We start from the raw sequence: 12,652 nt of genomic DNA on the forward strand, positions 1-12,652 counted from the left end.
GAAACAGATTATCAAATGTGTTCTTACACTTACCAATTAGAACATAACCCGAGGTGACAATCTGACATGGCCGTGACTTGATGCGTATTCAGTATTGTCCCTTGTGACTGAACACAGTAATGTCTGATACGGAAGGTAGGGATGAGAGTTAAAGTCCGTCATGGCCAGGTTACTGCCTAGGGCCCAAGGAATCCTCAATTCGTCCCTGCAGTCATGTCGTCAACAAAGGCATTTCAAAGTACTGTATGCTAAGGTAAACAGTGGCCTCCAGCCCCTTGTAACATACTCTCTCACGTTTCCTTCTCCCATTCAACCGCCAGGCCCTTCCCCGTAGAACAGACATGCCAACAGTTCCTACCATAATGGGTTTATCCACGGCGCTCGGGCTCCAGAAGGATAGTGAACATGGTTATGATGTTAACAATGTCTACCGTACTGAGCACGATGGCAGTCATCGTGGGAGTTAGCAGCAGGCAATGAAACGGCACAAGTGATAGAGACGACGCAGAGCTGCAAGGAGAGTTTGGGGCGCGTGTTAATATCAATATACCGGGCATTACACACAACTGAGACTGGGGAGAAGCAGACAATCACCCCATAGTACAAAGAATGAATTTCTTCAGAAGATGAGGAAATGCCGGGTCTAATCCTTTGGTCGAGAGTTCTTGAGTACAGCTGGGGAAATCATTATGCCACGTGCTAACAATCCTAACAAAGACTCCTGGGGTATTGTCTTGCTAACCTAATTGTTGGTAATTTGTATACATCTTCTATATCAAATCTCAAAATGACCTTTACATTTTAGTGTACATATGTTGAAAGAACTAACGTATGACCCATACATATAGGAGGCATCATATGGGGCTTAATGCAGCTGGCAACTGACCTTCAAGATATCCAAGATACTGAAAAAAAAGTCAGAATTTGAAAAGAAACTGAATCTTAGGTAGATAGTGTGTCAACTGCTAGGTTGAAAGACGGTATGGCTGGGTGCACACGTCTTATGGTACACAATAACTGCCACGACACTGTGTTGTGACACTAGTTATACTGCCAAAAGTATAGTTAAAACCTTCCTGGAAAGCACATCACACACAAGAAGCTATGTACATACTACGAAGAAACGTTCATATTTTCGCATTGCTGACGCACTAACAATTCCATACGCCATCCTTTCATTTCCTATTTCGATGCTGTTTCTTCACGACGAAGTGCATGGGCCTCTTTATACATGAGACATCAAACCCTCTGCTCTACATTACAGACCACGTTCAATACTGTTCCCAAATGTAATAGTAATGCAGTATAAAGTTTACTGAGGAATATCAGCCACTTGGTTGTTTCTTAAAAAACTCAATTCGTACACATTCACGTTCCAAGAATTTTAATTCTGCCCGTGTTCTGTTAATGAAGAAAAATGAGATGACTTCAGCGTCAAGACAGCTCGACAGCTGACTGATTCAGAGACTCTGTGGACACTGGTCAGCTGGTTTCTCCTACTTCCGACTTTAAACTTGTAAGATAAACGTATTTATGATATAGCAGTCGTTAACAGACGGTTATACTGAACAAGGGTCCATAAAAACTTCACTTACAATTTAAAAGTAAAATGAAAATACCTCACACATGCAGCGACACTGGGTGACTTCCGCCTGCAGATTACTTAACCTCACTCCAATATCACAGAGTGCGGTCAGTGTCTGCAACTTTCGGGTGGACCAATCCTATTCACTGGGAATAGCTGCTGCTCCTCCTTGACCGCAGCTATGAACCGATCCCCTGCCTTGTATTACTCATTTTCAGTTGGGTAGTTCCCATATTTCCCTCAGGAACCTGTCATCGCGCCCACCTACACCCTCCAACAACTCAACATAGGTGACTTTGCCTAAGCAAGCACCATCGCATCTGCATTTACTATGAACATTTTTTTTCTCCAAATCTCGATAACAGTCTGAAAATAGCACAGACAGCGCATCTTGCTCAAAATGTTCCCCACTGATGAAAACACACAGAATTGTCTTTAGCCTACTGAGAGACGAAGCGCAAACAACAGCCACGAGTCAGGTCTGTGTCTGGCCACTTACCACAACGATCTTCCCTGATAGTTGAAACTAACATCATGTAACAGTAATGGACAATGATCAGAAGAAAAACTTCCTCAATAATTCAACCACTGGGCAAAAATCACCTAAGTATACACTTAATCTCCTCTGTATTTTCACCAGAGGTACGATAACCTTGCGACAACAGTGATGCGGCAGCGAGACGGTGCCCTTGGCCTGCCCGCTGCTCAGCCACGCCGCAGTACACATCTGGCACTAAACTGTAGCTCGCTGTAGTGCCTGGGCCAGTGTCGCCACGCGGGTTGAGAGAAGGCGAGGAACGTGATCTTTCCAGGCGTGTCGGCGAGGCGAGAAACGTAGCTGGGCATCAAATGGTGGGCCATGAAGCAGGTCACGTGATACACCACGTGGCTGAGCAACATGCTGTGGTTTGGCGGTGACCACAGCAAGCAGCCACTGTGGTCGCCGTCACCACCTTGTATACCACACCTGCCACCTGCACACTCATCACAACAGCGCCCTCCCCTACCATGACCACTCTGCTACAGCCTCAGAACACCACTCGCTGACTCGGAAACTTAAGTCACGTGACGCAGCCAATAATGAGCGACCCAACAGCATCCAAACATGGACACTTCCAACAGTCCAAGTTGCCTGCAACCCCCTTCCCAGTGCGATGATGCCTACTCTAAAACAATACCAAGCTCTCCGTTCAACATTATGACACTCTCTCTTCTACTAGATCTTGCTGCTACGCACGAATAATACCATTCCTACTATACCATATCCCGGTGCATCTGACTACTGATCGGTACATGAATGAGTGATCGACTGCAACATCCGCAAACTGATTCTGGTAACGCTGAGCAAGCGCTCCCGCCACTGCAGTATATGCGAGCGGCCGACAAGCAAAGCACTATCACATATTGATGAATGAACTGGTCGGTATTCCCTGGTCGAAGCATTTCAATACAACTGCCTATGAATGTCACAGGTATTAATTATTAAATCCTTAATAGACTCACACTGCCTCTGTATGTCACAGGTATTAATGATTAAATCCTAAATAGACTCACACTGCCTCTATATGTCACAGGTATTAATGATTTGAAGTCCTTAAAACTCACAAAAGAGAGAAAGATGTCCACAAACTGTAAGATTCATGTGACTGTATCTTCAAATATCAATAAAACGTAGTTACTAACGGGTTCCTGGTATACTATTCACTAAAGTTCATGGGTTCAGCCTACGATGTCCTGGTTCAACAGTACCGGTAAAAGGCAAAGGAATAAAGCAGTATGATGATACAACCTGTAAGGCCTACCATGTATAACACAGGACGGGTGGACTGTATATTCCTGGACTGCAATAAGACCTTCAATACTATTCGCCAAATAAGACTGTAGATCAAGGTATGCTACCAATTTTGGAGACAGAGGAGAGCTGCTCAGATTAACGGCAACCTAACTGGGAAGGAACAGGGAACACTTGTCAAAGGATACTCCACAAACTGGACTAAGGTAACAAGTAGGGACCCCAGGAGTCATCACTCCTCTTGATCTATATAAATGATTTGCAAGATGAGGTGGATTCATACCAAAGTAAGTCTGCGGCTAATACTAAATAACAGAAAAAAAAAACTGTGGCTACGAAATGCAACAAAGGGACCTAAAAAAGGTGCAGCAGCGGTCAAAGTCGGACTAATCAAAGGTGAAATATAACATCAGAAAATGTGATCATGTAGACGGAATTAAGCTTAATCAGACCAGATGGTGACTACTATATTAAGTGACACAATTAACAGGAATAGCAACAGAAAGGGACTTTGGAGATGATATTGTGCTAAAGCAAATCATGTTTTAGTCTATGTCAGAAACTGCCTTAATGTGAAATGTTTAAGTAAGGTGTACAAAGCGTACATTTGCTCCAAGCTGGAATATGCCACAGCAGTCTGGTCTCTTGGCTCCAAGAACTACACAGCAGTGCTGAAAGGGTCCAATGGACTGCAACTAAAATGACTCTAGAAGTGGGAAGAATGAACCACAAAAACAAGATAGAAGCTCTTAACCTACCCACATTGGAAGAAAGATGTTAAGGGAAATATATCACAATTTAATTCTTTCAAAGGGCATACTAATGTAGACAAAGAACAGTTCTTTGACATCAGAAGAAAGTCTATAACAAGAGGGTATGGTTGGAGGGCAAGAAAAGAGTACAATGGACATGAAGAACCACTTCAATAATAGAGACATAGACTCCTGGAACAAACTAAGTGAAGAGCAAGTGTTTATGACTGCCACTGGCAACTTTAAGGAACTATATGACAGTAAGATAGGGATAAGAGGCAAAGCTCCCTCAATGTACATACAAACTGGTAATAACATCATGGCGTCTGCAGTGCAAGAACCAGCATGAAAACCTCACTACACAAACTCTCTTTCATGCACATTACCTTGTATGTAAAAAGAGTGCTGCAAAGCACTGCATGACAAGGTGGTAGGAAAAGTCAGCCACAGCACAGTAAGAGTAGGCCATTACTCAAGTCAGAATCTCATGATGGAAGGGTAAGAATATCAATACATGAATCTATAGGAAACATGTTTCCTCACAAGGAGAAACACTCAACTGCTGGACTGTGTGTACATAAAGGCAAGAGTGAAAGTACAAAACGGCACAATGGAAACATAATTCTTGTACTCCATGGAAATCTTTCATATTAACTAAGGGCAAGTAAAAAACAAAATATCAAACACCAGTATGGCAGCATGAATTTGAGAGAGTAGCCACCTACCTAAGAGTGCATATGATGAAACTTTGCCAAAAATGGCAGGGCAACATCAATTGCTGCATTTCTTGCATGATGAACAATAATATTCCCTCTCCCATTTCATATGCTAAATAATCATAAATTCTGGGTCATCTAGGACTGATTTCAACCACACATGACATTTCCTTTTAAATGTGTCTGTAACTGTTACATGCATGTTTCACAGTTCTGGTACGACAGAATACTGACCATCCTTCTGAGCTTCCCAACTGGGCTCTCACATATCTTTTTTGGCCATTCATTATCAGTATATTTCATGGTATTCTTGGAGGTCTAATACCTGCATCTTTATTGTTAAAAAGTTTTCAGGTTCTATTAATTTTCCTTTGTAATTTCAATTTGTTGCCATGCACAGATTTTGTAATGTACATATTTCTGTTATAGTTCAGTTCTTTCAGCCTTTCATGGTACTTCATATGTTCCACTCTCCTGCTTTTTCTCTTATTTGTTTATTTGTCACATTGGTAACCATATGACAGTAGTAATCTGTTGAGCTTTTTATGTATATATTCAACATTTTCTATCAACTGTAGTGAAAGTTCTCAAAATCATATGACTCACTGGCTTGATAGTGCTATTTTCTCAATTTGTTCAGTGAATTCTTGTTTTTCATTAATGATCATACCCCAATTTTTAACATTTGTTTTTACTTCCTATTGGTTTTTCTAATGAAATTCTATATGGTATCACTGATGTATTCTTTTTTTCTCATAACTTAGTGCCTCAAATTTATTTTTGCTGAATGCCCTTGAGCTTAAATCTACCAATAATTTTTTCGTTTTTTTTTTCCTGAGCTTCTGAGGTGTTACCAGAATCCACCTGCTTGAGGTTACACTGTAATAACTATAATTGGCTCATTTCAAAAGACAGGTTTTTCACTTTCTTAAAAATTGTAGATGCTTCTCCTTGTCTTTTCTTTTTCCGTTTCACAACTCCCTCTATATTTCAATTAAGGCCAGGCCCTGATGTGGACTTCTGTCCATAACTGGAGCTTAAAAAAGGCTTATCAAGGAATTTTCACTCCTAAGAAGTCTTAAAGCTGCAAGAACCCCTGGGAAAGGGGTGGGTTGTATAATTATATAAAAACACTAAGCTTATCTTAATCATTTTACTTACTCTAGGGTAATAAGCAAAGCTCCTTTTTATATTTTCTTCAGTGCTCTATAGATGTTTCATATCATTCTTATATAAAGAAGAGACAAAAACATTGCTTATGGTATCCCTTATAGGGCATCTTCTTCATCAATCATAGTTCCATTTGCTATTACTTCAAACTTTCCATCATATAAAAACTTTTTAATGCATCTTCTTATCTTAACTTGACTGTGATGTTTACTTTGTATAATGCCTTTGCAAAATCAAGAAAAATTGTGTCTATATTCTTTCTTTACATTAAAATCTCATAAATATATTATTACAAAGGGCCAATAATTGAGTTTAATCCATGTTGGCCTTCATCTATGTAGTTGTTCAGGATCAGGTTTCAATATGTGTCCTTTTAGTACTCTTGCAAAAAATTTTACTACACTGGTCAAACATCTGACCTGTTTAGTTTAGATCATACTTTGTGTATTGGTGTTTCATATGCCATTTTGTGAATGTCTGCAATTTTGCACTGGTCCAGACTCTGACTCATCAAAACATTATAAGAATTTTGGTTGGGATTCCAAATGATTCCAATACTGAATTATCTTTAAGATGATTAATTGCTCTAATTATTTACTCCAATATCTCAGTAACAATGAGTGTGTTTTCATAATGTTGGTTAATGGCTTATCATTTAACTTATTTAATTGTAAGCTGAAAATCAATCTGTATCTGCATAATTCCTAGGGGTTATTTTCATACTTTCTCCCTTTTCAAAGTCATCTCGGATTTCTTGTTTTTGTTTTGTCATTAGTAATTCTAAATTCCAATTCATGTTTTGTATAATTCTCTCCATTCTTTTTCTCTTGTATCTAAGGCATCTTATAATTTTTGCATCTGTGTTCCAAGATTTTTTTATTCCCTACTTCCAAACTTTTTCTTCTTTTTTCACACTCTTCAATTCATCCAGTTTTCCATCTCTTAGCAGCCTGAGCAGTTTAGTCAGAAATCAGCTCTTCTCACTTTCCCCCTGATGTATAGATTGTTTCTATTAGAAATGACTTTTATGGAAAGAAAGATATGAGAAAATCAATGATAAATATAAAAAGCACCATATATATTTTGACAAGTATAAATCAGTAAATGATAAGAGCATGGGTTGACAACCGTTTAAAAGCAGTCAAATTTTTGACAATAATTATGCAATGATGCTGTGATTATTTGCAATATCATTAAGTTAACAGTTTGGGAAGATTTTCCTGAAAAGAATGATGTATTTATCATAGTAAAATAAAAAAGTGTTACTATATGTTTTGACAAGCAGAAAATGAACGGTAAGCGAGTGGGTCAAGCAAGATTTATATGTGGTGTAATTATGAGTGATAATCATATCATATAGAGATTATTTTCCACATTATTAGTTTTTTGATTTGGCAGGATGTTTGTGAAGGGAACTGTGTAAAAATAGCATCAATAACTTAAGAATTTAACTTTTTTTGGCATATATTTTCCAATCAGATGGCAAATTGGCATAATTTGTGCCCAAATAGCATTAAATAACACTGGACACTAATGTGATGTAATTAGTTCCTGACAGTGTTAATACACCTTCAAAACTTTACTACCTTATATCTTATCAATCCTTTGATCTTCATATATACTACAAATGCATGAACAAGGTAATAATATTTAGGGTAAAACAGAAGCGTATCTGTTTCAATCTTCAAAGATATCTGAAAAAGCTAAAATTCTTTTTTATATCACAGCATTCTTATATCTAGCACAACCATTTAACCACAAGTAGGAGGGTGTGTTGCCTGCAACAAAGCATACTTATGGAAAGGTAAATAAAAATGAGTGGAAATTTCTAGAAAGAATCCAAAATATATTGCATTAAATTCCATTGCCAGAGATGTAATTATCTGCTAGTTCTGAGCCATGTTAAGTTCCATGTCAAACACTTTCATAAAAGGCACAACAATCAAAATACAACAGTTACAGGTCTTATTTCATTCAATTCTTTACATACTGTGAAATTACTGTAAAAAGTTTCATGTTTAAAATTTGAACTTCCATTTATTAGTTATGTTAATTTAATGTGTAAACCTTTTAAGAAGTGGCATAATTGAGGAAAATCCAAAATGAGTGATGGGTTTTATGCCAATCAATTCTTTGCATGCAAGGAAATAACTATAAACAGCTTCATAGGTATCTGATTTAGATTTTTCAAGGAGATCCCAAGATTAATTTAAAGATCAGTATGACCCCTGACGATAAATGGATGGAAGAGACAACTGATAACAAGAGAATGGACAAAATAATCCTGGTGTCTGCTATGCTAGAATGAGATATCCTGAAATATTCATGTCAAAATTGGTAAAGCTTATCAGTATCACACAAACCAGAACCTATAAACAGAGAAATGATATACAACTAAACCATGGTTCAGTACTCACCACCTGCCTCTTTCAGCTTCTTGGCATAAGCTCTGAGAGACCGCTTATACTTTTTGAGCTGCTCTGTTAGACTATCCACCTGACCTTGGAGGTTCTGTTGAGGAATCAAGACAAAGTCCTGTAGTGTCACATATATAACAACATAAAATTGTGTACTCCCACAGCATACCTAATATCCTTTCCCTTATAATGATATTCACAACAACAATCTTGCCTATGGAATTATAAGTGCCATCCCCTGTATATATCTGAATGGTTGTTAGCTTGAGATAATGATTTCACATTTATGACTATTCTCTCTATTATACATATCTTGAGGAAATGAATGTGCTGAAACAGCAGGTTTAGAGCCAGTAGTATATTTCACAACTCTAGCTAACCTTTCTGCTGTACGTTTTCTGAACAGTGTGCCATAAATTGCTGCATCAGAAACTGTTGTAAAGAGTGAAATATAAGTTTTGAGTCCTAGCTCTGCTAAGTCCATTAACATGTATTTGCATTAAATCAATCATGTATATATTATTACATTTATCACAATCTTTTCTCCTCTATGTACCTCTAATAAAGTTCAGAGCTTCAGCTATGAAAAATACTAAAGATATATTCAGAATTATCACAAATTTCAAATTTTGCTTTGCATGTTTTACATGTTTCTCAAAGGTTGTGGCCATGATCAAGTTGATTGCCATTACATCTAAAACTGTACACATTATCTTTTACTTGTACATATCTTAACGTGGCTCTATATTGGTTATTTATGCCTATCATATATATGGTAGGCACACATATAAGTTCAGGTGTCTTAAACCTATTAAACACCTCAATGTTTCTTAAAGTTTCAACACCCCAGTCTACAAGGGTATGAAGGAAGTTAGTCAACCCGACAGAAACAAGCTAGGCATTCCAGTTCTGGAAAATTAGTTCATAATAAAGGTGCATGATTATATGTGCTGCACTCATCCTAAGTAAATGGGAATAAAGATAATGATGATAAATAGATCTAGTACCATAAATAAAATGCAACTATGCATACTTTTGGAAACATCATCTCCAAGCTCTTAATGAGTCATCTTCCTCATAATAAATGCTACACCACATGGAAACAGATTGACTATTACAGTAAACTATTAGTGATCGTGAGAAAAAAATAATTGCATGTACATAGAGAATGAATCTAATGAAAGAGTCAGAATCATGATGAGATAAAATACAGATAGGTTTCACTTAAGCAGCATTCACACAATAAAAATTCAGTATAACAAACTGTTTTAGGGTATGGAATTTCAATGACAGAAAGTTACAATTAAAAGTAAAACTGTGCACACAAAATAAAAAATTCTTAATATTTTTTCCTCTACAGAATGAAAGATTAGCATTTAAAAGTATGAGAAAATACAAAGAAATTCATATTATCAAAATAACATTCTTGTTGTCTAAGACCACTTTCTACAGGAAAAATACTTTTGAACTATTTTCCATGCTAGTGACTGCCTTCTCATTTATGCTTTTTTTTGATCTCTTCTATGTGGTACTATTAATTCTCTGTTTGGAATTAATTTTTTTATGTTATTGTACCCTCTCCTTCCTGAAGCTAATTTTTTAACTTTTTCCATTATCTTCTTTTATTCATCCCTTCGTTTCCTTCTTTCAATATCCTCCTTTTCTTCCTATATTTTCTCTTTATTAGCATTAAACTCACAGGGGGGCTAGCCTTTCCGGTATGCCTAAGGTGAAAAAGGCCCATACTGCTAACACTAGCTGCATGTAAACGTTTGTAATGAATATATGTCAGTGAACTTTTTTATGTATTTTCATATAAGTGATTGCTCTATAACATCATACATGCCAAAAAGTAGATCTTATACTGTACCAATATTACCATTACCAAGTAAGTTTAATCACTGCTACAAAAGTTTATAGCAATGACCATCAAACTTTCTTCATGAGGGTGATGCAAATTCAAGATGAACTATACGGTGTACATAATACTATAAAACAATAAATGCATGTTGATAAATGTAAGAAAAAACAGCTCACTGACTTTATAATAAGTGTACACATTTACACGGGGCTCACTGCTTCTTTCACACTTTCTGGTAAAATGGATTATTTCTTTTTACATATTTTTTCTATAAATCATTCCACTATACTGAATAAATAATAATTACACTAAGCATCATCAAACACATGTTCAACACACAAAGTCACAAGATGGGAACTACCACATGCACGAGCATAAATGTTGCCAGTGTGAGGTGCAGGGAAAGAGAGCCCCCCTAATCTTAAGATGTGAAGTATGGACACAGAATGCATTGGTGAGGGTAGCATGCTTTTCAACCCATAACAAAAACCTACATTCCCAAATATAGACTGAATACAGATGCCTACAGCCCCAAATATAGACCTACTCAGATGATAATAGACCCATGTTGGATTTCTAGTGAATACATAAAGATGTTGATGCATTTTGTGTTGTGTGCCAGCTTAGGTAATCTGGACAATACATATTGTCATTCACATGTGAAAGCATTAAACTTCCAGGAATTTCTTTTTCCAAAAAAAAAACATTATTATGCTTGTATTGATGAGTGTCTTTAAAAACATCATTCCAGTTATGTTACAACATTCCATGATAGTGCATATGCTCCACTGTTTAGAGAGGTACTAGGAATTGCTAGAGGTATAGGTCATTCACTAATAAGTCATTGTCAATTCCGTAAACACTAACAATCTATTATTAATCTCTACCTCATTAAAATGCTAATACAAAGGCAGCATTTACAGGAACTGAGGTTGCAAGGAAGAGTGGCTAAGTACTGCTATTATCAAGTTAGGTTTGAAGCTGAAGATTATGAATACAGGAATGGTAATGTACTGTTCTAGTTTTGATGGTTGTATGCCTTTGTAGTTGCATGTTATGGTGGTTGTAAGGTACTATGTTTTTGTATTACAATAGGCAGTAGGTCCTTGTGGCTTTGAGTTAAAGATGTAAAGGGTCCTGGTACCTGTAAGTTACAATGGATATAAGCCCTTGTGATTCTGAATCATGATTTTGAGTTATGGTAGTTATAAAGCTTATGCATGTGGATTATGATATCGTTAAAGCTCTCTTGTTCTACAATGTCACTGATTTATATATGGTTGTATTATAAGTTGGTACTCACTGCACTTGTGGGCCATTTTCATGGTATGGCCTTGAAGCTGTGAATTATGGTGGTAACAGACCCTTATTATAGCATGTACTGGTGATGATAGGTCCTTATGGTTATGAATATATTGGTAACATGGTTCTATGCTTTTTTTATATGATAGTAGTATGTCTGTGGTCGTGGGATGCATTAACTGTAAGCCCTTATGCTTGTGGCTTACAGCAGCATTAATTATGTACGACTGTGGGCTATGGTGATAATAGGAGTGGCTTTGAGACTTTGAGGAAATTTATCCATGAGATAACTTGTTATGGAGGTAAAAGTACTTTTATTAAAAAGATAAGGTTACAATTTCTCATGGTCGTGATTATTGGAGGCATAAGTTCATAGCACTAGGAAGTGGTTGTGCATCCTTGTAACTACTGTATATTATAAAGGTATCTCCAGGTCCTTGTGGTATGCAGCTATGGGTATAGAAAGTTCTTATGGAGTTTTAATGTAAGACTATGTAGTAAAAGATTTTAGTAATGGTATATCCTTTTGGTTGTGGGTTACTGTATCAGTATAAAGGGAGTCATATTGTTAGGACCTTGATGGGGTCTATGATGGTACAAGGTCCTTGTTGTTAAGGATAAGGGAAGAGTAGATCCTGAAGGTAGGGAGCTAAGCCATTAGTAGGTATTTATTCTTTGGGAATTAACAATGCTAGATCCTTGAGGGTGTTGGGTATGATGGTAGAGGAAGCTTCTGATTTTAGATTCTGGTGATTAGTCGATCCCTGTGATTATGGGATATGGCAATGACAGGGTCTTGCATTTGTGAGTTCTTCTGTCATTAAGTCACTGTAGACGTGAATTCTGATGGTAACAAGTCTTTACAGCTGTATGTTACACTGGTAATTAAGCCTTGTGGTTTGGAGTTTATGAAAGTACTAGATCACTATACTATGGATTTTGTTGGCTGGAAGATCCTTGAGATTGCGTGTTACAATGGATGAGGGCCTTGTTGGAAGGAGTTAGTGATAAAGGTCCAAGCAGTTGTTACACAATGGTTGGGAACAATGCAGCTAGA

The 12,652-nt window shown here is 37.2% G+C and overlaps 1 protein-coding gene across 9 annotated transcripts in view; it reads right to left on the bottom strand.

Annotated features, from left to right (window-relative positions):
• didum (dilute class unconventional myosin) overlaps positions 1 to 12,652 on the bottom strand; it is a 245,874-nt gene that overhangs the window by 28,855 nt on the left and 204,367 nt on the right. For all 9 annotated transcript variants that reach the window (XM_071659554.1, XM_071659556.1, XM_071659553.1 and 6 more), the window contains one exon: positions 8,433 to 8,526. In XM_071659554.1, coding sequence (XP_071515655.1) covers positions 8,433 to 8,526 — 94 coding nt within the window. The remainder of the gene's footprint in view (positions 1 to 8,432; positions 8,527 to 12,652) is intronic.

Source organism: Panulirus ornatus, chromosome 68 (genome assembly GCF_036320965.1).
Source record: "Panulirus ornatus isolate Po-2019 chromosome 68, ASM3632096v1, whole genome shotgun sequence".
Taxonomy (NCBI): domain Eukaryota; kingdom Metazoa; phylum Arthropoda; class Malacostraca; order Decapoda; family Palinuridae; genus Panulirus; species Panulirus ornatus.